Source organism: Branchiostoma floridae, chromosome 8 (assembly GCF_000003815.2).
Source record: "Branchiostoma floridae strain S238N-H82 chromosome 8, Bfl_VNyyK, whole genome shotgun sequence".
NCBI classification, from domain to species: domain Eukaryota; kingdom Metazoa; phylum Chordata; class Leptocardii; order Amphioxiformes; family Branchiostomatidae; genus Branchiostoma; species Branchiostoma floridae.
The window spans coordinates 12,370,765-12,394,179 of NC_049986.1; the positions used below are offsets into that span (position 1 = coordinate 12,370,765).

Genomic DNA, 23,415 nt, shown 5'->3' on the forward strand with positions numbered 1-23,415 from the left:
CTATTGAAAAACGTCAGTTATCATGTCAACAAGTCAATTTTACAAATTACATAAGCCTGCATGTTCGAACTCGAATAATGTTTTTTGTTTGTGAAGTAGCTGTAAATGTTTCCAAGTCACTGTTTTAGACGTACGGACTTCTCAGAAATAAATCCGTATTCGTTGTAGCCTGGTTACCAAACCCCAGCCCGATCTCAAGTATCTATCGTGCAGATATATCTTGAGGTTGGGGTATGGAATCCAGGCTATATTCGTTGTTGTTAAGCATGTTTGGATAGAGACCATCCACATACAGTATTTGATAGTTATCCAGTTAGATAGTCAATTTTACACAACTGCGCATAGAAGATAAAATGTTTCTTTCTTTCCTTCTTTATTTCTTTGTTCCCATCCTTTCTTTCTATCTCCCTTCTTTTCTTCCTTTCCATCATTCTTTTCTACTTCATATAAGCCAAAATTTGGGGAAAGCAGACGTCATGACGTCGACGATAGATCTAAATCGGATAAGCAGATGTATAACAGATTTTGGGAACAAGAAGAATTTTATACAGATATCCAACATGGAAACACCAAAAAGCGGAAACACACATATGGCCTAGCCTCCTCACAGTCACCGCTGAGGGCGAGTACAAGCTTCCCGGCATATATTCCTTTCCCGGCATTTTTCCTTTCCCGACATATTTTCCTTTCCCGGCGTGTTCCCAGTTAAAAATCACGAATACACCCACCCCCCCCCCCCCGACAACTTATGCCAATGCCCCCAGAGAGGCCGGTGAATGAGGCTACATATGGCTGTCAATATATTTTTGACGCCTCGTACATACAAACGACTAGCCTGGATGCCAGACAGTTTTCAGGCCCAACTCCTCGGCGCTAGGGCCAAGATGCCCCCCAAGAAGTTCTACAGCAGTCCCCCACACATGCACAATAAATATCATTGAGATCGGGCTGGATTCTGGTATCCAGGCTTACATACGGCGGAAATGATAGGAGTAGCCTGGATTCCATACCCCAACCTCAAGATATATCTTTCTGCACGATAGATACTTGAGATCGGGCTGGGGTTTGGTAACCAGGCTATGATAGGAGTAAAGTGGCGAGGAAACAGCTCTTGGGGATGTCCTTTCATGTGGAGGGTTGAATTCTCCTTCCGCTGTAACGTTATAGAATCTGTATATAGCTACGGTGCGCTCCGAAAAGATCATGAATATTCATGTTTTGACCGTGAAACTGTACGTTTTTCATTTTTGCGACTCATTAAGTCTTTGCTAACTTTTACAAAAGCGTTACAAAAGCGTATATGTAGCCTCCATGGTATCCAAATGTATTATATCTCCCGAGTTTCTGTCATCTAAGCAGGGACATCGGAGAGGACAGTAGCGACCCGGTAGCCACAATAGCTTAGCCTGGATTCCAGACCCCAGCCAGATCTCGGTTGGTCTGAGTAGAACTGTGTAAGCCCTGGAAACAGTCTGGCATCCTGAGGCTATGGTAGGTTTGGATACCAGGCTAACAAGGTTTTAGTTAACGTGGTGCCATTATGACCGGTCCAAAATGAAAACCGCAAAGGTTTTAGTTAACGTGGTGCCATTATTTCTCCGCACCGGTCCAAAATGAAAACCGCACATACGCGTCTATTAAATTCCACACATTTGCATCACGGAATTATAAAGCCAAAGGTACATACGATAGCAGTGTACAAAATCTTCACCAGACAAAGATGCCCAAAGATGCTTTACCCTCGATTTTAGTTGTTATCTACCCACTTCCAACGCACTCCTACCCGACCAACACGACGCAAACACAGCAACAAACAGAAAGAAAATGCACAAGCCAGAAGTTACTTACTCGACATCCCGAAGATTGTTAGTGTCGGCATTGCCAATGTGGGCTACCGCCAACAGGATCAGGGCTACGCACCGCAGCATACCGGACGGAGTCGCTCGGCCTGAAAAGAAAAACTGACCGGACGTCCCGACTTGACCAGTACAGCAGAGATGAGAAGTTTCTGCCCGGCTAGCCAGTGTGTCGTCGCGGATCTTCGCAACGTGTCAATCATTTATCATCAGATGTCAGCCACGCCCTTTATTTGCATTTCAGGTACCTCCATGTGACCATCATGTCTCCTGCAGAAAACCTAATTGTAAAACCTAAATGTATACCTAAAAATATACGCAAAAGTAATGCCCACGACTATTCTCGTTACTGTTGTGTATTTTGGTGCCTTTTGCGGTATAAACTTTTCGTTCCTAAAAGCTGCCCGGACGGGCCCCTTTGTGGAAATGTGACCCTAGCCTTGAGCCTACTACCTTGAGCCCCATTTCTACTAGACTGCGCTCTCACTGCGATCTAAATAGAATATGTGTAATCTTCGCTTTCATACTGGGTATATCATACAAAACGTAAAAGTGTGACTGAGAAGACTACAAAACACACACAGTATAAAATGATTCGTTTCTTTTCTTCTATACAATTCGTTGAGCGATATGTCACATTTTAGGTCGCAGAGAGAGAGAGCCGCGAGAGCGCCGTCCTATAGCTAGTGGAAAAGGGGTATAAGTAGTTTTTACCAGACTCCCGCCTGGCCGGGGACTATGGCCAAGTTAGGAATAAAAGCCTAGTAGGAGTTAATTGCCCGGGCGGCTGAATAGACTGCAAAAGACTGACTGAAATCCCATAGTAACTTATTTGTCCTATTTAATTTCGGGCCAATTTTTTTTTCATCCAGCTGACACGTCTGCTTGGAGACTAAATAATTTCGGCTTGGAAGAAACATATGTCACGCTACTTGGCACCCTAACCTGAGCTTTCTTGCCTGGATGTCAGATAGCTCTGATTCTAGCATGCTGCCACTGAGGAAATTCTACAAAAGCTTCCCTGGGTTTGACCCTGAGAAAACACGCCCCCTGTACGTGAAAATGCCAAATAGAGGTATAGTTTAATTTGGGGCCCTTTTGGGTGGATGTGTCTGTGGGGACGTGAAAGTTATTTGCATAATCAGAATATTTCATTGAGATATGAGGTCTCCGACTATTGTTTAATATCATTGAGATCGGGCCGGGAATCTGGCATCCAGACCAGAGTTATCAGAGAACTCAGGGGGACCTGCTGTAGAATTTTCTTTGGAGCATGTTGGTTCTAGAGCCGAGGAGCCGGTCTGTATAGGCCCTAGAAACAGTCTGGTATGCAGGCTAACACAGACGGCGAAAAGCACTGCTTTGTTGTTATCATCTCCGGCACCTCGGAAAGGACAAGAAACAGAGAAATGGCCAGCGCCAAACAAAGCTCCTCCCATAGGAGAGGATCAGTGATAAGACAGATGATATCGCGGATGTTTATGACACGGTGCAGGTGGTCCGGTCAGCGCGGGACCCTTTTATGTCCCGGCCCGACACAGATATGATTGAGCTCGTACCTTTGCGCACGGGCACGTGAGTCTGATTATAGCGCACAGGTAAACACGTGGAGTGTTTACCGACCAAAAGTCGCGCCACGTGGAGCTATTGTCACACGTAAACGCTAAAAACTGAGCACCACACTTTTCATTCTTCCAGTAGAAAGATAGATAGAACAGAATCCAAAGGGTTGAAACAACTTTGTGAATTTGTGTTGGCTTACGTCATTGATGTATAAAGTAATGCTAAGGGTCTTGCTACCCTTGTAGTCTATTTTCAGTGATATATTACTACTGCTGAGTCAACGGTTCACTGCAGTGTCTCGTAAGTGCTGACTCGACAGTCGCACATGGCCGTGAGTTGGCACTCAGAGGTCAATTTGTTGAAGAGAATGTAGATAGGCGCAAGTGCACTTTACAAATCCAGCCGTAACCGGTTATAGTTGCAATACGTTACCATGTTATCAAGAAGAGCAATCCATTTACGGAAGGGGAAACGTTTGAATCTTTTTGTACTGTAGCTCTTTTTAGACAGACTCCCCAAACGACTCCAGTGATTAGTAAACATATGTGGCTTTATAGTAAAGCGTTAGTTTCCAGGGTAGAAATATCAGTTTGTTTTGAAGTGATTGTTTTTTTTTTTCAAACATTGCACAACTCGGGTACTGGCCTTGCTCTGCTTAAAGGACACGTGACAATTTACCTACGCATGCGTCAATGTGACCCAATGCGCCGGCAATGGTATAAAGGTTTGACCATTTGATCAGAGAGACTATTTTGCGAGTGGCAAAGTGCAACCGCGAAAGAGAGTCTATTTTTTCAACTGGTTCAAGCATTCCACAAAGCCGGTAAGCACACTCAGTTTTTTCAGATTATGCGTTATTTTATCAAACCCCATCAAACGTGCATCCTTATGATGTTTGACGATTTTTTTAAATTATTATTTTGAAATAAAGATGCTCTAATATCTGCAAAGCTCAGAAACGTTAAAACAACGTTTCTCCCTCAGATATAAATTGATAATTCAAACATGTGTGGTCGTATTGCATGATATTGTTTTGCATTCCAAGCAGAGGTTATGCTCCCACTTGTTTTGGGCGTCTTTTAAGTGTTTTATCGCGCTTTTATTTTGTCAGGTTTTCATTTTGTCCGCCGGCAAGAACTTTAGAAATAGACATCCAGTTAAAGTCGCCTAAAATGTAAACCTCTGATTGGAGAGTATGATTGTGTGTATCCAGTATAAGCTTGGCTATGTGATTTATGTGGGCGTTAACATGTAGGAATTCCTGTTTGATTTCAAAAGTTGGCCACGTTCCAACAAATATCAAACGTCTATCCGTTCGCGATGTGTGGTCACCAAATGCTTAAATTTCCGCAAAGCCTTTCAATATAATAGTTTTTGGGAATGAAGGCACCGTACATGTACCTGCTTATGTGCCATACCAGAATCTCATTGCGTGCTCTATTCTACAGGACAATGGTGTTTGCTATATCTGATCACTAGTTAACTAGGTAACACCCAATGGTCGGATCAAAGGTTATCATACCATTGTCTACTGCTAGATCTGGCTACAGTGCTGGGGAATGGAAAAAGTTTAAGGGATCACTTAGTTATCAAGCAAGTAGTAAATAGTTACATGTTTTCGGCGAAGAAACATTTTGGGCCACGATACGGCTTTAGAGCATGGCCTTATAGCGTAGCACATTTTGCAACTCCTAAAGCTACAAACGTTCAGAAGTAACCACGCAAATCAAATACAACAAGAGTTTTCTGAAATATTATGATTACCTGCATGATATACGCTTGGTTTCACTATTTGGATGGATTATAACACTTTTTGCATTGATTATTCAAATTAGGGACTTATTTGCATTATGCACATGTGTCAAACTTCCACCTGCCACAAACTATATGCTACATGTATTTGAGTTCTGTAATAGAAAACACTGTGAAATAGATTTTCCTCATTAAATATGAAAAATAAGGCCCAATTTGCACTTCATTGCACTTCATTGCACATCTCTGCCTAAAATACCCGCATACTAAGAATCCTGGAAATCCATCGTTCCTTTATTCCCTTATTCTCCATGGAAGTGCAGTGCAGATCCAGAGCAACCTGCTAGGGGACCTAAACATACACCGCTTTTTCCTTACATCACAAGGTATCTGAAACCAAAAGAATTAAGGCCATGACATGTCAAGCTCAAAAGATGCAAAAAGTGGAAGTTCGTCTGCAGTACCAAGGTCACAATGACCTTTGTCTAATCCCACCAACACCTAATACCATCGTAATCCATCCAGAGGTTCTTGAGTTATGCTGACTACAAAACTTCTGAAACCGAACAGGCAGACACAAACACACACACACACACACAAAATTCTCCTCCAGCATTGGCACTGACTACTTCTCACTCTGTGAAGTGCTAATAGAAACGTAAGCGCGTATATTTCAAACACACTGGTTTTCGTGCGTTCCTACATGTAATACCAGAAGATTGTGTGACCCTTACCCTGGTACCGGAGTAACAATGGTGTTTACCCGAAGAGATAAAGAAGTAAGATATATAAGACTTGTGTGATCAGCGTGAACATGTTTGCATGTTTATTACATGGGACCTCTTAGTCTTACGTACGCGTACAGGTATCCTTCTATGATCCAATTTACAGACGCGTTTCTTTAGTCGACTCGCGGCTGTGCTTTTGGCTACTCATGAGGAATTTTCCTACTAAACTCCAAAATGCATTTGTAAACTCAGCCAATATGACCAATATGGATTGACCTCGCAAAAAATGAATACAGGGCGATAGGCTGAGAAGTTATTCGGTTTCAAAGGAATTCTTTCAATAGCCTGTTCACGATCCATTCTTATATGGATCAAAACTTCGACGCCGGCAGACAGAAGTCAGTGGCCACACAGGCCTGAGCTCTTCAGCTCATGATCAAGGCCAGGGTTAACAGTAACATGTCCACAAAGAAACTGTCAATAGACTCCTATGAAGAAAGCCTTGTATCTCGAGGCTGTACTGACCAAAGTCTCTCTGCCAGGTTATAAAGGGTTTGATAACTAACCAATCCGTCTGGTCTGTAGACCGCAAAGTATAGCTCTGTTCACTCTAGGACTTTGGCCATTCAGATCAAACAAGCTGTGTAACGGACTTAAAACAATAATGAAGGAGTAAGTGGGGACAAGGCAACGCTGAAATAATTGCTCCCAGACAGAACCCAAGGTTAAACAAACTGGATTCATTTATTCATTCACGAAGTCATCTTTGCGCATAGTAACGTTATAAAAGCTACATATCACAGGCAACTCATGGAAATATGTGCGTAGAAAAATATCACTTCTTTCCCATGCACCTCAGTATCGAGATGATATGGAGAAATTAAATCCCGATTAAAACGCCTGAATCACGTCCAAAACAACCGGAGCCAAACCTCTGCTTAGAGAGTAAAGCTCAATATTGCCTCCTGCCAGATCAGCCTTACTAGTATTTGATTAGCCTGGGTACCATACCGACGAACGGGAGCCAGACGGTTTCTTCGCGGCGCCCTAATACCCCCATCACTTTAGGCGCGATTCGATCGGACGACGAGTCTGCGAGCTCTAATTTACGAGGAGGCATGACCCTGATGCCGACGAAGAAATGGCACAGTTTCCCCTTCCCGTCAGGTCATGCCTCCTCGTAATTTAGAGCTCGCAGACTCGTCGTCCGATCGAATCGCGCCTAATGTGAGGGGGGTATTAAGCAGTCCGCCCGCCGATCTCACATTAGCGCCGGAGAGGTTTTGGAAATTGACATCGCCCCCATCTAAATGACGTCTAAAATCCCACACTTTTCTCCTGTCCATATTACAGCCAGACATGGGAGTGGTCAGATGGCTAGCCCTGCTGACGGTGGCTACTCTGGCCGTGCAGGCGGCAGTAGCGAAAAAGTAAGTAGAAAGCAGCTGTACCGTTAGCAATTGATTGATACATATAACTGTTATAGCTCTTGATAGCTCTTGAAAATCGACTTGTTTGAAGTTTATTAGCTGCTGTCAAGTAACAGAATGAACTGTAAATGTTTCTTTCTTTTTCCACCAAAAGCAATTCACATCTACATGTACCGGTAGTTAAAGATTTATTAGTTTCCAGTGACTGGCAAGACACGCCTTGCGCCATGTAAGAAGCGGCGCAACTTTGCCGGACCAAGGAAACCGGTACCCACATCTGCTTGGAAACTAGTAGGGGGTCCACTCCTCTATAAAAAAAAAGTTCGTCACTCTCAGACCCCTCCTACCACATCGCACATTCCACTGACCTTTGAACCATTTCTAAATTTCCTTGCTGGTGTCGCAGGTTCCTGTCTGTAGATCTCCTCAGCAACTCGGGTACCAAATTCGCAAAGGTTGTTTCACAAATCTAACTTTCACAGATTTGTTTGTCATGTGTAGAACTTACAAAAATGTATTAGCATCCTCACTGTAACTTCACCCTAAGTATGCTTAGCCACCAATGTCCACTTTGGTTGTAATTTTTGTGTCTCAGGCAGCAGGAAAGTCAGGTCCATAATCATGATTTTTTTTTGGGGGGGGGGGGGGGGTTGCAATGTGATTTGAATACTGGGGTTGATACAAAATAAATGTTACCTTTGACATCATTGAAATTGTCCAATTCATGTATCATCTTTCAGGTATCTAATTGGTATGTTGTATGTATATTATCTGTTTTCTTTTTCCATTGTGGTAAGAAATTTACATGTACATACAGACATTATTATTGTTAAGTCTAATATCACTTTAACTTCTATAAGTGTTAGGGATCTCTGTGGCTATAATGTACATAACGCAATAACGTTATACTACATGGCAAGCTTTTTGCAATTTAAATTGGGGTTTACGGAAAAGCCTGGGCCCAGCAGGCTAGCCTGCAGGCTAGCCAGGCCACCCTTTTTGGGCCCCAAGGCTATGGTTGGGGTTTTGGCTGATAGTGGATTTTTTTTAAACCTAAAACTGGGTAACCGACAATTCCAGTACATGCAGGGTACATTGGACAGAAGGCAACAGTTTGGTCATATCTATGGGGGATTGGGGTTGGTTTACAGCAACAATCAACATCCACAACAGGAACTCCCAGGCTTAGTACCGTTTCCTTTGACTATACTGCCAGTCATTCCTACAATATAGTGTCTATCAGTAATGGTCCTGCATGAGAGAAAGGAATAACACAACACTATACACCCCCCCCCCTCACACAAGTTCCTACCACTAGTTCCTACCACTAGACTCAAACGTTACACATAATATACATTCATTCCTACATCCATCCATCATCGCAGCTCACTGACACTTGATGTTTGAGACATCTGTTTCAAATTTGATGTTTTGGCCATCCTAGGGTCCCAACTGTTATCTTGGGTTACCACTGACCCAGTTTTCCCACAAGGAAATTTCATAAGAGGCCCAACCATCCTTTCTGTAGGCACACTCATTTAAAGCGTGAGACATCTGTTTTGAAGTTGATGTTGCGCCCTATCATTTCCTGACCCATCCTAGTATTCTTTATTTCACCTAGTAACAGTTATCCCATCCCTTCAATGTTAAGTTAACATTTCCAGTATTTTCTGTTGTATAATTGGAATTTAGTTTATGACTGTTTTCTTCCAGTCTTGGATGAGTTGTTCATTGCAAGTCCAGCAATATGATCAACTTTCCTCCATCCCACCCACAGCTGGAATTGTCACTGACCCAGTTTTTACTAAGAAAAAAAGTTCAGCTACAGGACAAACCCCATGCATAGCCTTGGGGCCCAGAAAAGGTAGTCTTTCAGGCTAGCCAGCCCAGCTCCTGGGCCCAGGCTTTTCCGTAAACCCTTTAAATTGACTGTAACAAAAGTTCCAAGACATCCCATTGTCTACAATTTATAGTGCTATTTGTGAACGTTTGAAAAAATGTTCTGGAAGATTTCATTATACAATGTATTTGTATTTTGCTATATTTCGCTATGTCCAGTTCATTTCACTACTTAGTCTGACCCATCGATCTGATTCCTCCCAACAGTGCAGACTGTGGAGAGTTGGAGGACTGGCAGGAGTGTCTCTGTTCTAATGACGACTACCAAGTCAGACACTTGCACAGGGGACTTTGGGTCTCCACAACCGTGCACGACAAGTCCCTGACCACAGCGTACAATAATGCACGCTTCCGCTTGTCCAAGTTCCTCAATGGCAACAATGACCGGGGCAAGTGTAGTTGTTGTTCATACTTATTAAAATGATAGATCTATAAGAGATCCAATCATTCAAGACATAGGAAAATGCCCATAAGTGTTGTAATGTTTTTTTTTTTACGTAAGCGGATAAGTTGTGTAAAGGATAAGATCACGTACTGTATTTGAAGGTGGAAGAGTGTGTCTTATATTGATAAATCATGTACATGTAAATGAAATACATGCAATGAATGTAAGTCAATGTAAGACTTTTTGTCACAAATGGATTCATACTTGTACACGGACAATGTTGTGATAGGGATTTCTCATCATTCTCCTTCCTTCCGCTAGGAACGAAGATCCAGCGACAGTCGCCGTACGTCTTACAGACCTTCAGTGGGAAGGAAGACAAGCGAGAAGTCACTGTCTCTGTTCTGCTTCCTAAGAAGCTGTGGAAGATGCCACCTATTCCAAAAGACTCTAAGGTAATATCTTTGAGAGAGGCTTTGATGTGCTTTATTTGTCCATTAGCTGTGATACAAAAAAATATTGTACACTGCTTAAGTCTTCCTGGACATATATAAAAGTACACACATGACATAACGTAACTCATACAGATACTTACAATTATTTACAGTGCAAATAGCTTTGTTCACCAAAGAGCACTTTCTCAAGCAAGTGGATAGGATTTTGGAAACTGTCAGACATTTCAGATAGCATCCGTTATCTTTCCTCAAAACATTCCATGATAACGAATGCTATCTGAAACGTCTTGAGTAACTGCCCTTTGGCATATCTTATTACCTGGATATCTATCCTTCGTTGACATAATAGCTTTGTTCATTCGTTCAATCATTTCTTTGTTCATTCATTCATTCAATCATTCCTTCATTCATTCAATCAATCATTCAGTCAGGCAGTCATTTTCTTCATTCATTGACATAAATTGCAAGAACATTGTACTAAGACAAGGAAGTTCAATTTCCTGTTCTTTTCGTCCTATATTACATGTACATGAATGCCTTTAACGTTTACTTATCACTGACTTCACTGTTTTTTTTGTACAGGTGGTCTTGGAAATCATTCCAGAAACGATCATGTACGTCAGGATCTTCCCTCAAAAGGCTGCTGGTTTCGTGGCCGACAGGGAGGCAAAGAGATTTTTCCAGTTGCTCATCAAGAACGAGGAACCTATCATTGGTGTGGATGACTACTACTACATCTTCCAGTACAAGAGGTGAGATCGCAATGCACAGTATTTTGCAATACCACAACATACTGTGACTTGTAGTATGTTGCGACTGCAAGTTGCACCATACTGCAAGTCTATGTTGCAACTGACTATTGCAACAATGCAATTCCCGGGGTATTTTTAGACCCAGCCGGGCACCCAGTAACAAATAGATGCCATGATCTACCTGTGATAGCTGCAACGCCAAATTTTTGGCTTAGGCTAACTTAGGTTAACATAGACTGTGCAACTCAGACTGCACTGTGTTGCAAGCTACAGTTGCTTTTAGCAGTGTTTTGTGTTAGCACTGCATCAAATTTTAGTCAAAAGTCCTTATTCTGATTCTGGTCTAATACTTTTTCTTCCAAAATGTGTTATTTCTTTACCAGTCGTTTCTCACTTCAACAAAGTAGTAACATAACCATGTAAGAGATACATTCTTGTTTTGATTTCTGGCAGGTCATCCTCCAAGCCCTCAGTCAACGAGATTGCCATTTTCGCCACCAACAAGCACCTCCACGAGTTCTACAGCATGGCGGAGGGAGTGGACAAGAGTGACACCAGGCTCCCCAGATGCCTCCAGAGAGACTGCAGCCCCAACCACGACACCTGCGGCGTGCACAGCGTGGTCACATGGTCCAAGGAAGATGATGTCATCAACGTAGATTTGGAACGAGAGTGTCAGAAGGACCTGTGTACTGTTTGTGAGTTGAAAAGCCATTGTATAACTTATTCATATTTTTGCCAATCTGCTTCAGTCCAGCTCTATGAAGGCATACGTATATTTGATTGGGTACAGCTGGTTTTTAGGTAATGTTTTGCCTCGGGAGCAAGTCCATCAATGTTCCTCTTCTGATGTAATTCCTTAACTTAAGTATGTTTCTTTAAAAACTGTCTCATCTGATTCAAAGACAATCAATGTCAATTCAATTAACTTTGGTTTTAAGGCTTTATAATGCTAACAGTTAAAACTGGTGATGTACAAATGTACCAAAATTCCAGACTAATCATGAAATATGTTGAACTTAAATGTTTATTCTGCCGATCATTGACTTACGATTACGTGAAAAAAATTTAATGCACTACTTATCTACTTAAAAGGTACAAGGCCTTGATGTTTGACGTTTTTCTTCCGTAATTTCAAAATAAAACAAAATAAAAGTTACTCAGTCAACTTTAAGATCAGAATGATGTTACCTAAAAAAGATATCTTCAAGTTCATTGACTTTTTTTCTTTGCTTTTTTGTAGCTCATGCCTGTGAATACAAACTGGAGAAAAGCTACACACCCAGCACAGAAGTGCGGAAGTATTTGGAACCACATCTGCTGCTGGTTCCAGTTGACACATGTAATGTAGAGGATGTGAATGCGCTGGGTCAACCTATTCTATTTGAGTATATGAAAGGTACACTTGCTATATTGACTAAAATTCTTAGCATATGAGTTCAACTCAACTGATAGCTCATTTGAATTCTTAATACATAACTCAAAACAAGTCTCCATACCTCTAAGGAACATAATCTTTAGTAACTATGGAAATCACCTAATTTGCACAACATATAACTTGAAATGCACACTGTTGCACTTACTGTTGACTTACCTTAAAGTCAACACTTAATGTGAGATTTCATCTGTAAAAGTGAGAATTCATCTGTAAAATTGAGAATGTAAAATTTTTTGCACACCTTCTGGTGTATAGAAGCAATGCCCATCTCTGTTTCTAGAGCCTTAGGGCCATGTGCATGGTAGTACTAGTAAGCGTAGTGGGGTGTGCTGAAGTGCCATAATCTTTCTCATACATGTGCAGAATGCCATACGCTTTGAACCTCCCGACTTTCCAAATGCAAGGTGAACAGTAAACCAGTGTGACATACATGTAACACAAATACAAATCAACGGATGGTGCGAAATTTTGAAAATAATTGCAGTAGTTAGAAAACATTGCAATTTGAAACCACCGTCTGTCTGCTTGGTATCCCTAAACACCCTTGACTTGACTTGACTTTATTCAGATCCACTTTTAGCTATTACAACAATGTCAAACATTATGTTGCCAGCTATTCTTCCAGTGGTCTACATAAAATACATTAATACACTCACAACATTACATAAATACAAAACATAATGTGTACAATGCAAACTATACAACTGAGAGAAAAACAAGTTCATTTAGTAACTGTGTTCCAGTGGCAAGCCATACGGTAAAGGAAGCGCTTCCTTTCTGCATTGGTCCTAGGTTTTGACAGTTTGATGCAGTTTGTTGTTGTTGACCGTGTTTGGTACCGACTGTTTATACATGTAGGTTACCCAGTGGATAAAGGTGAACCAGTGTTATAGGCCATTGCACCAGTTTTTCTGTCTTTCTCAATCCTGTAGATCTTGGCTTGATGAAGGAGTTCTCCCAGATGTACGTCAGCATTGCAACATGGGCCAGGGAAAATACCTGGAATAAGAAATCCTGTCCCAACCAATTTGGCTACTTGTATCCTGTTCCCGCAGACTTCAAGGGTGATGCTACGGTATGTATTTTAGTACTGTTCACTTTGGCAATCCTCACATGTATATTGAACTGTCAACACATCAGTAGTTGAGTCCGCAATGCTTCTTTTAAGTTGACTGGTTATCTACTAGTAGTATCATTTGTCTTTTAACAGATTTGTGCACTCAATTATGAAAACCAAACAATGATTTTTTTGTTTTGTAACATTAATCATTAGGAACATTATGTTTGTATTTGCCTGTTTGTTTGTTAGTATGTGTGTGTATGTCTCTGTATGTGTGAGTGTGTTTTGCTTGTGTGTTTGTGAGTGTGTATGTGCACAAGAGTTGCAAAGCAGTATTGGTGATTATGTCATGGGCTCTACTATTACTGATTCAGAAGTTTGACATCTCTCATTATTTTAGTACTAATGCATTTGTCCCTAGACTTTTATTTGTAAATTCTTTTGCAGGAAGCAGTCCTGAAGTTGTCTTATAAAAACTACAAGACGGCAGTCAAGTGTATGGCTGGGTACGCTGATGAAAAGACGTTGTTCGACATGGCGCATAGACTGCGTGAGGATCTGCACAAGTTTGGTGTGGACCACTGTGCTGGCAGCTTCAATATTGGCCAGTATAATAGCCAGTCACGACTTTTCAATAGGCTGAATGAGGTAAGAAATCTTGATCATGTAAAAGTAGACATAACTTGCAGTGATGGCTTATTGATAGTGTCTGCTAGACATGTAACATATATTACACAGCTGTGGGACATACTTGAGGAAAAAACTGTTTGTGTATGATATTGTGTCTTTTGATGTCTTAAAAGTAATAAAAAATGCAGCACTTTTACTGGTATTTCAGATCTGTCTTGCCTTCTGACCCTGACACCTTAAGGCCTGTAAAGTTATTGACGTCCTCTGTACGAAAGTCAAAGTGTGTTAGGCAAAAGCCAGTTCTCACGAGCATAAACATTAAATTTTGCCATTGATCATGTCTAAAGATGTGTAACATTGAGTATTTTCATGAATGAAGACTGGTACCTCTATGTTCATTCCCAGGTGCTGCTTGATGTTAAGCCTTCCTGCAGTTGGCACGAAGGTGACCCCATTGTAGACTTCAGACTTCCTGAGAACAGGTATGCACAGACTCAGATTCAGATTCAGCTTTATTCCTGGATGACTTGGCATGTATATACACATGAAATACGTCATCAGTCACAGAATCAACTTTAAAACATTAATGCATTTACAACATTTAAAATTAGACAGCAATCGGATTAAGAAAATATACATGACAGAATCAACATTCTTTACCGATCATCTAGCACTTTAGTACAGCAATCTTACAGAGCGGGGTGCAAATGACATCTCATGTCGCTTAGACTCTTAAGTTGATACCGGTAGATAAAATTCTCCCCAAATATTGACTCACTGATTTTTATGATAATATGTACAACATTAAGAATGGGTTCAAGCACTCGTTTCAACAGCCATTCCAACACCTGAAACACCACTGTCCACTTGCAGAAGGGCCTGTTGTCATCGAATGAGCGCTCTAGAACCCGTTCCATAATTCTGACGTCACCACCAAAAGACTTGAAAATACAGTTCCCCAGATGGGTTAAGCAGAAGCAAACGTAGGGACAAATTACTACACATTTGTGGGAAATTGTGATTCCTTGGAAATGTTTGAGACTTTCTCATGTACTGATGTTGTTGCCTTAAGACTTGCATCTGTGGAGCCCCTGAGGGTTGGACATCACTGTGATCATTCTGATGATGAGGACCATCATCACTCCGACTGCCTGGTACCCCAGACTGTGAAGCACTACGGGAAAATTGAGGAGAAGATATACAACAAAGGTAACATTGAGACTCAATCTGTCTGTCATATATACAATCACTCAAATATACTACCCATATGATTGTACCTGCATGAAAATCTATAGCCCAGGGTTTTAGAGTTTTTTTAGTTTTTTTATTTATTTCAGCATATATTCAACAATTAAAAACAAATGATAATACAGGATGAAAAGAAAACATGCAGGGGGGCAGCCTTTGCAGCTTAGACTTTTGAGTAGTAATCTTGCACAACTTTGAATGGAGTATTTCATAAAAAGTATAAAATGCTCTGACTTGTTAGGCATAGATTTGAGAAAATGTTATGTCTATCATGAATTGTATGGGACCATCTAATGCTGGGAGTGGGAGCAATGCAATGTCATGGAGACACTTCTTTATTAAATTTTACTCCCTTGTCCATGAATAGCTGGTGCAGTCTTTGTCACTATTAAGGAATGCAGTGCAGAAGCTGCTGAGAGGAAAGCTATGAGCATCATCCTTAAGTACATCAATGGTCACAACAAAGAGGACGTCAGTCTGAAGATCCTCAAGCCAATCCTCACCCTGGTAAGAATATTGAGATATCGAGTTAATGACTTCATTGAAACTCAAGTTTCAATAGAATTATCAACTGTCTTGTTTCTTTTCTTATGCACAAATTTCATATAGAGGAACATTTTTGTTTTGTACAATAGACAGCAATTTAATCTGGCCTTGTAAAAAAATGAAACTACACGTAGGATATTTTATGTAACTGTTACATGAATTTCATCCCATATACTCCGTCCATTTGGTGTAGATTTTGCGTCATACAATTGTATGAGTATTTAAAAGCTTTTATGTATTCCATGAGCAGACTCCCAGAACCTGGATTTCTCACCATGAGGCTGATGACTGTGACTTGGAATACGCCACCATCGCCTTTTTACCAGAAGAACAACAAGACAGTCCACCAGAGCCTCTTGATGACAAAGTATGTTCCGTGTTGTACAATAATTATAAAATTTCCATTCCATACAGATCATTTGTTGCTGAACTGTGGACAAGTGTAGTTTTGTTATACTTTACTACTGTATCATGATATTGTATTATAATGGTGTTATAATTGTAAAAACTGATTGAGACTGAAACATGTTTAAGTAGAGATGACCTGAACAACACATTAGAGTCAGAAATATGATGATGATGATGATGATGAGATTTTTACAATAGATAAGAGTGATGATAAGTCTGATTGTCCATCGCTGTGCTTAAATTTCTTATGAGATAAGGTACACATTTTATTTCCAACAGTGTCATAACTAGAAAAACAATTGAAATTCAATTTTCAAAATTCTTTAAAAAGTTTTAATTCAAACTTATTCTGAATGGTTCAAGTTGAAATTCCCTTTTTACAGGTAATCACTGTAAAGGCTGGTGACTTTGTAGCGTATCAACTGCCGTACCACGTTCCACCCGGAGATGAGGTGTTTGGGCACCACTTTGAGGAACTGGCTCGTAACATGTCTTTATCTATGAATGACTTGGGCTTGGCAGGGAAATACTTCAAGGTGAGGAAAGCAGTGAATTGTCCAATGTTCTGAGAGAGCTACATCTCACGATTATTTGATGTAATTCAAAGCCGGTACATGGCATAGAATAACATGAAATTTGATGATACAATTTGTGAAACACAAGAAACGAGTAGAAACAGTCCCCTTGCTCCTGGGTATCACCACTAACCACCATGCCAAAGGTCAGACCATTTAGCATAGTCAGTTTGCTGGTGCCTGAACCCCACTCACAGTTACACTACTCCCCCTTTTTTTAAAGATTCGTCCTCCAATCTCCAAGCTTGATATCCCTGTGTAGCACATCTATAGCCTGTTAATCACAGGGTTGGTGTGGGAACCACTGAAACACAAGAGGAGAGTAGAAACAGTCCCCATGCCGAACTCTGGCTGCCGGCTCACAAATCTCAGAATGCTGCTAACTACTATCACAAGAGGTCGGACCATTGGGCATGGTCAGTTTGGCGGAGCTCGAACCCGCCACTGTAACACATGACTGTCATGACATTACAAGTTTGCCACCCATCGCAGATTGAAAGTGATAATGGTTGTTTTATAATTGACTAGCTCACATGACTAATGTGGTTGTTTCAATGTAAAACTTAGTGTGTTGGCTACAGATATGTTTAATCTCATTTAATCTTATGATTATGATATAGGTTATAGGAAAGTGTATTGACTGCTGGTGAACTGTGTACTCTCTCTCTGTACTGTAGACTGGTGGAGTTGCAGACTATGACATGGGCAGTGATACCGATGGGGAGCACTTCAAGGAGATCTGGTTCCTGAAACGGGTCAGTAGAGCAGAAAATAAGATACACAATGTAAATGGTATCTTACTGGGCCAATGTTTTTGAACAGGAGACCACTTCTTGGCAATGAACTTAAGAGATAGAAGATCATGAATTGTCATGCCAGAAGATGACAGTGAACATTGGTTTTGATGGTCTGTGGGTTCAAGAAAGAAATACTAGTCAGGAAGAAAGTCATTGTGCAGTCTGTGGTAAGAAGCTATTTGAAGTACTTTGAGACTGGTATCTGGACAGTATTAGTGATGTGAGCTCTAGGAGATCCATGGTCTGCTGATTTCTGAGTCATAATGGATCAAAGAGGCTATCAAGAACTCCTAGATATGTAGATATTGCTTTCTATAACTGAGTTTTGTTCTATCCTTTCCTCAGAGTGATGTATTAGAGCCCTTCTTCAGGGGGTCTCCAGAAGACAGGACCTACCCTGAGGGTTGTCCCAGTGACACCTGCTATGTACCAGAGATCCTGGGGGAAAATGCTGGATTCATTGAACACAAGTTCCACAATGGTTAGTGGCTTGCTGTGGAAAATTTGCTTGCTTGTCATGATAACAAGTTCTGCTCTTATATCTAGGGTAAAAAGTATGATATATGTAACGCTGGTTCACCTTTATTTGCGGGGTAACCTATATCCGTTGTAGTAAAAGCTTAGTATCTATAGGGATATCAAGTCGACAGAAGGTGATTTCAAATTGAATGTATTCAAAATATTGCAGTTTGAACCACAGTCTGTAGACTTGAAATCCCTAAATACCCTGTTTTTAAATACAGGTTGTCTTGATTTCATTAACATGAATGACATCCGTGTGTGCGTCAATTTTCAGCCGTTTTACACAAATATTTCAACAACTCTTTTCCTTACGTCCAGACTACTGGGTATGTATACAGAGTAGTGATCACACTTGTGACCATCCAAGTATGAGTCGCTCCATGGTGAAAGCCGTTCTAGAGTACTTCACTGGTAGCAACGAGGCTGGTGCTAAGGCCAACAAGTTTGTGGAGCCTGCTGTTCGTACGGTAAGTGGATGATGAACAATTTGATATGAGACAGCTTACATTTGATTTTGTCAAGTTGGACTTTGGGGGAAATTGTGATAGTTTCTAACTTGGTTAGGCTCAGTGCAGTCAGGTTGTCAACCCAGTAAGAAACTGTCATGATGTTGTCCCTAAGGATCTGCTTGGAGATCAAGCAAGATCTTATTTTCTTCAAACTGACAGAGTATGTAATTTTTCATGGAAATTTACTTATTTTGCTGCTGAAAGAAGTTCTCTCTACATTTCTCATCCAAACATCACACACCTCTCTTTTAAAAACCTAACGTATGTGGTGTCATCATGCTGTATTCCTTATCTTATCTTCTGAACTGCAGCACACCTTAAAGACACCCCCGGCTGAGAGGGCTGCAGGTACCTGTAAGGACACGTTTGAGCTCTGTGCACCTGTACCAAAGGGCTTCTCAGATGGAGAGCCTCCTGCACCAACAAATGATAAGGTACATGTATGTTAAATATACTGTTAACTTTGGTCTCGCACTTTCCACATAACTGACATGTCCTCCATTAGACCATTTTACATGTATGTCTTGAATGATCAGGAGCTTTCCATTCATAGGGTTTTTTTTTATATCTCCAGATTGTTAGAAAAAAATCTACAAGTTTTTCCAAAATCTCCAGATTTTTTTATTTTCAACAACACGTGACGAACCCCACTTGGGGTCATTGTGATCCATACAGTGGCATGGAAGCTTTTCACAAAGTATATTCAACTTCATAAGTATTAGTTGTGAAGGGTAACTTGTTCAAAGTGATTGTTCAATATGTGCAATATTTGTCCAAAATTAATTGGTATGCTATTATTGCTGACTGGAGGTGCTAAATGGCTGTACCAAATGGTGGGTTAACCAGGTTTGACTGTACTTGATCTTGTAATGTTGGATCATGTTAGTAAAGACTTCAACTGCATTTATTGAGCATACTGAGTAACTGTCTTTTTTTGTTAGGTGGTGATTAAGAAGGGAGAGAGTCTACAAACTTATGTAGTGAAGAAATCTGGGTCCGTGGCCCAGGGGTTGATAGATGAAGCCCTGAAGGATGTCCGTGAGAGCCTGGATAAACATGGGATGCTGTATGATCAGGTAGTAAAACCTTAGAATACAGTATTTGAATGTACTTTATCTTAAGGGTATCCGCCAGTGATTCAATATCCAGCCTCTTAACAATGGGTTCCTATGCCAAAAAGAGGAGAAAGCAACTGTTAATAACTCAACTTTCTGACGTTACTGGCACACAAACATACCCTCATATGAAAGCCCGACATCTCAGCTATCCAAAAAAACACATTTAGCCATAAATCTAACGGCACGGACTTCCGGGAAACTGAAAAGTTGACCATTGACCTCAAAACCGCAGCCCAGCCCAGTGAGGAGGCCTTTTGCAAGGACAAAAAAGTCCCAACTTTATATCCCCTGACAACCACAAAAACTCAGCTTTTGGGCCCTAATCAGAAAGTAGAAACCCTCCCCTGTCACACCCACCTCAAAACTGCCAAGATTTCTACCCATTTGACCAGGAAAAAAATCTTGAAGTTTTAGGCCCTGAACTATATTCGACCACCATCAATTTGCATGGCGGATTGGCTGGCGGATCCCCTTAAGCAAGGTATTTACTCCTGTACTAGTTTACAATGGGTTACATAGATGGTTATGCAATGAGTCACTGTTTTGTAGAGACCATTTAGACATGTCTTCTATAGCATAGCATGTATTGGGTGAATTGTGTAGCATGGATACTATCAATTACAGTTGAACAATAAAATGGACTATCAGACCACAAAAGCCAGTTGTTAAAAGCAAAGGACTACCCCGTTGTGATTTGATAAATGATTAAAATAATAGAATTTAAAGTAATTATGGATTGGGTTTTAATTATTCAGCTTTGGCACGTTTGCTTTATGCTACCATTTGCAACATACATGTACTGATCTTAGCTTGTTTCTCCTACTATTTGTGATTTAGTCTGTAGATGTTGTCTACACATACATTGGAAATGGATGGTCTGAAGATGAGGAACATCAGAACTTCTACGCTGGCTATGCCATGGCACCGTGGGGCAATGGACTTGGAACAGCGGACGTTGTTAATATTTTCCCATCAGACTGTCCACATGACACCTGTTTCGTCCCAGAGAAAATTGCAGAACATCACGGATTTGCAGAGCACAAGTTCAACATTGGTAAGGGTTGTACTGAATCTGTGTCATGGGATGAACTGATATAATCTATACTCCTTTCCCCATTCTGATTTCTTAGTGATATTACCTTTGAGTTTTGCAATTATCTGATATATAATATTATTATAATAATATTTTTCTTTCTTCCTCTACATCCATATCTTTTGAGGTCCAAAGCAGAGTCATGTTTTTTTCACACTCCCAACATCATCCATTTTAATTCAATAATTTAGAACATGATATTACATGTATACAGGTTGTACTATCATATTCTGATCTTTATTACTTTTAACTGCATAAGTAGAATTTTTGATATTGATTTCAAGATACAAGAAATGATTTTTGGGAACATTGTAATAAATTCTTTATTAATTTTGTCAAGAAGTTCAATTTCAAAATTGATATGTCATCATCATCATCATCGGTACGTTGATAAAAAATTGTTATGTGTGCTACATGTCATCTATTTCATAAAGGCCTTCTACGAAGTGTACTCAGATCACTTTTCTTCCCTTGTCTGTTTTAGGAAACTTTGCTTGTGCGAAGGGTGAAGTAGAAGACTGTGCCAACCCAGCAATCACCGCACCTATTTTCACTGCCATCAGGGGTTACTTTGAGGGCAAGAATGAGGCAGAGGCAACAGCAGGCATTATACAGCCTGGTGTTTTTACTGTAAGGACATATTTCCCAACTTTGTTTGCATTGCACAAACTCCCCAGCTTCTCTCCAAAGTACAATATCATTATGTTTTACACTTAGGAGGGTTCTAGCCAGCATCCACCCTTCTGTCCTTTGACGGAATTTTGCCACTGGGGACAGACAAAAATTTTGCCCATTCTGTCCTCTGTGATGGACAAATATTGGCATATAAAGATATCAATTGAGCCAAGCTGAAGCTACCAGCAAAATTTGTTCCACAAAATATAGGAAATAGCCTTTCAGAGGGTCTAGATTTCAAAATTTTCCAAGGGAGCATGCCCCCAGACCCCTCTGGGATTGCCACACCTTTGACAGGATTTACATTCAAAATCCAAGAAAAAAATTCCAGGCTGGCAAGAACACTGCGCCAAACAGATCATGTATATTATATTACTTGTCCTTAGTGAGTGAATTTGTCAATCGTATATTAAAGTAGATGAAGATTTGCATAAACATCTGTTCTATATGTCATTATTTGTAGTGGACTTACAAGACAGGAAAGGCAGAGATCGCTGCTGGTAAATGCAGGGACTTGTATGAGTTTTGTGTGCCTATTCCACGGGACTTCTCGGACAACAAGATTCCAACTCCCACTGAAGATGTGGTAAGTTTCTTGCTATTAACAAGGTTTGAGGTAGAGTCTCTCTCTCTCTCTCTCCCTGTTACTGTTACTCTGTCTGTATTTCTTGTCATAATATGGTTATAATATTTCATTATGTATTGTGGTTGGATATGTTTCAACACTATATTTTTCTGATCCATCTTGCCCTTACCCCCTTGCAAATTTGTACCTGGCCAATGGAATGATGCTTGTCTTGTCATACTTCCAAGGTTTACATCAAGACAGGAGCATCCCTGCAGACATATGTGACAAGAAAGATGGGATTCAGAGATTCTGAGACATACGCAGCAGCAATTGCCAGAGTGCGCAAGGGCATGGATGTGGAGGGTCTGGAATATGACCAGGTATGGGTTTTGTGGATAATATTTGCTCCTGACATTATGATGTCTTGAGTTTTGAAAACCCAATTAAAATTTCTGAATGAGGACATCACCAATCAGCACCAAGGACAGCTCTCACGGGGTAAACAAACCAAGGCTGTATGCTGGTACAATACTGTGAGAATCATTTTCATGTTCAGGATAGTGGAATATCTATGTATTAGTACTGTAGCTGAGCACACATACACTCAGGTGTGTATCATTTCGATTTGTTACTAAAAATGTGTTATCACTTTTGCAAAGATGAAAATCTATCTCAGAATACAAATGAAACATGGGCATTGAAATCAGCACCATCTTTGATTTGAGATACTGTAGAAAATATGGATTCTCTGCATGAGATACCTGAAGGTTAACTGTTTATTCAAAATGGATGTTTCTATTATGGTTACACATTGTTCAAATTGTACAACTTGGTAAACATCCATACCACCTGTACCTGTACCTGATTTTATGCTCAGGCCTTACTGTGGAAGAATGAATGGGATAAAAATTACACAGTCACAATACCCAATATTGTACAGCCATTCAGCATAAAAGAAAGATGTACAGCCAATCAGAACCAACAGTGGCTGAATAGGATAGCCAATCAGCACCAAGGAAAGATAGAATGCATAGCCAATCAAGGATTGACTGGGACAGCCAATCATGTAAGGATGTTACTCATTTAATATTGTTTCTTATCTGCCCTCTGTTTCAGAGTGTTCATGTTTACTATGGGTTTGGTGGACTTGCTGAGGAAGGTGATTTTGGAGTGCTATTTGCTGGCTTCGCCATGCCTCCATGGGGCAATGGACTTGCAAATGAAGTTGCTGTATTCCCTGCTGACTGTCCAAATGATCTCTGCTTCCCACCAACAGACCTTGGAGAACATGACGGTCTGATTGAACACAAGATTGATGCCGGTTAGTTTTGTCTTGTTTTATGCTGGTTTGTTGAAGACCAAAACCATCTGCATGTGCTTTACATAGAATTGTATGTTGACAAAGTGT

The 23,415-nt window shown here is 40.6% G+C and overlaps 2 protein-coding genes across 3 annotated transcripts in view; one reads left to right on the forward strand and one right to left on the reverse strand.

Moving 5' to 3' along the window:
* The window catches only part of LOC118421081, a gene marked incomplete in the record, with an annotated part of 17,528 nt that extends 15,503 nt beyond the window's left edge, over positions 1–2,025 (reverse strand). Inside the window, 1 exon segment of the mRNA XM_035828238.1 lies at positions 1,849–2,025. Coding sequence (XP_035684131.1) covers positions 1,849–1,928 — 80 coding nt within the window.
* Positions 2,026–4,134: 2,109 nt separating this feature from the next.
* LOC118420878 overlaps positions 4,135–23,415 on the forward strand; it is a 44,928-nt gene continuing 25,647 nt past the window's right edge. For both annotated transcript variants that reach the window (XM_035827929.1, XM_035827930.1), the window contains exons 1-24: positions 4,135–4,242; positions 7,253–7,329; positions 9,436–9,617; positions 9,935–10,068; positions 10,651–10,820; positions 11,274–11,518; positions 12,064–12,219; positions 13,191–13,333; positions 13,766–13,966; positions 14,354–14,430; positions 15,021–15,157; positions 15,564–15,703; positions 15,993–16,109; positions 16,534–16,686; positions 17,403–17,480; positions 17,868–18,003; positions 18,363–18,511; positions 18,865–18,987; positions 19,495–19,629; positions 20,509–20,725; positions 21,249–21,394; positions 21,903–22,025; positions 22,253–22,387; positions 23,124–23,328. In XM_035827929.1, coding sequence (XP_035683822.1) covers positions 7,259–7,329; positions 9,436–9,617; positions 9,935–10,068; positions 10,651–10,820; positions 11,274–11,518; positions 12,064–12,219; positions 13,191–13,333; positions 13,766–13,966; positions 14,354–14,430; positions 15,021–15,157; positions 15,564–15,703; positions 15,993–16,109; positions 16,534–16,686; positions 17,403–17,480; positions 17,868–18,003; positions 18,363–18,511; positions 18,865–18,987; positions 19,495–19,629; positions 20,509–20,725; positions 21,249–21,394; positions 21,903–22,025; positions 22,253–22,387; positions 23,124–23,328 — 3,373 coding nt within the window. In that variant the 5' untranslated portion in view covers positions 4,135–4,242; positions 7,253–7,258. The remainder of the gene's footprint in view (positions 4,243–7,252; positions 7,330–9,435; positions 9,618–9,934; positions 10,069–10,650; positions 10,821–11,273; positions 11,519–12,063; positions 12,220–13,190; positions 13,334–13,765; positions 13,967–14,353; positions 14,431–15,020; positions 15,158–15,563; positions 15,704–15,992; positions 16,110–16,533; positions 16,687–17,402; positions 17,481–17,867; positions 18,004–18,362; positions 18,512–18,864; positions 18,988–19,494; positions 19,630–20,508; positions 20,726–21,248; positions 21,395–21,902; positions 22,026–22,252; positions 22,388–23,123; positions 23,329–23,415) is intronic.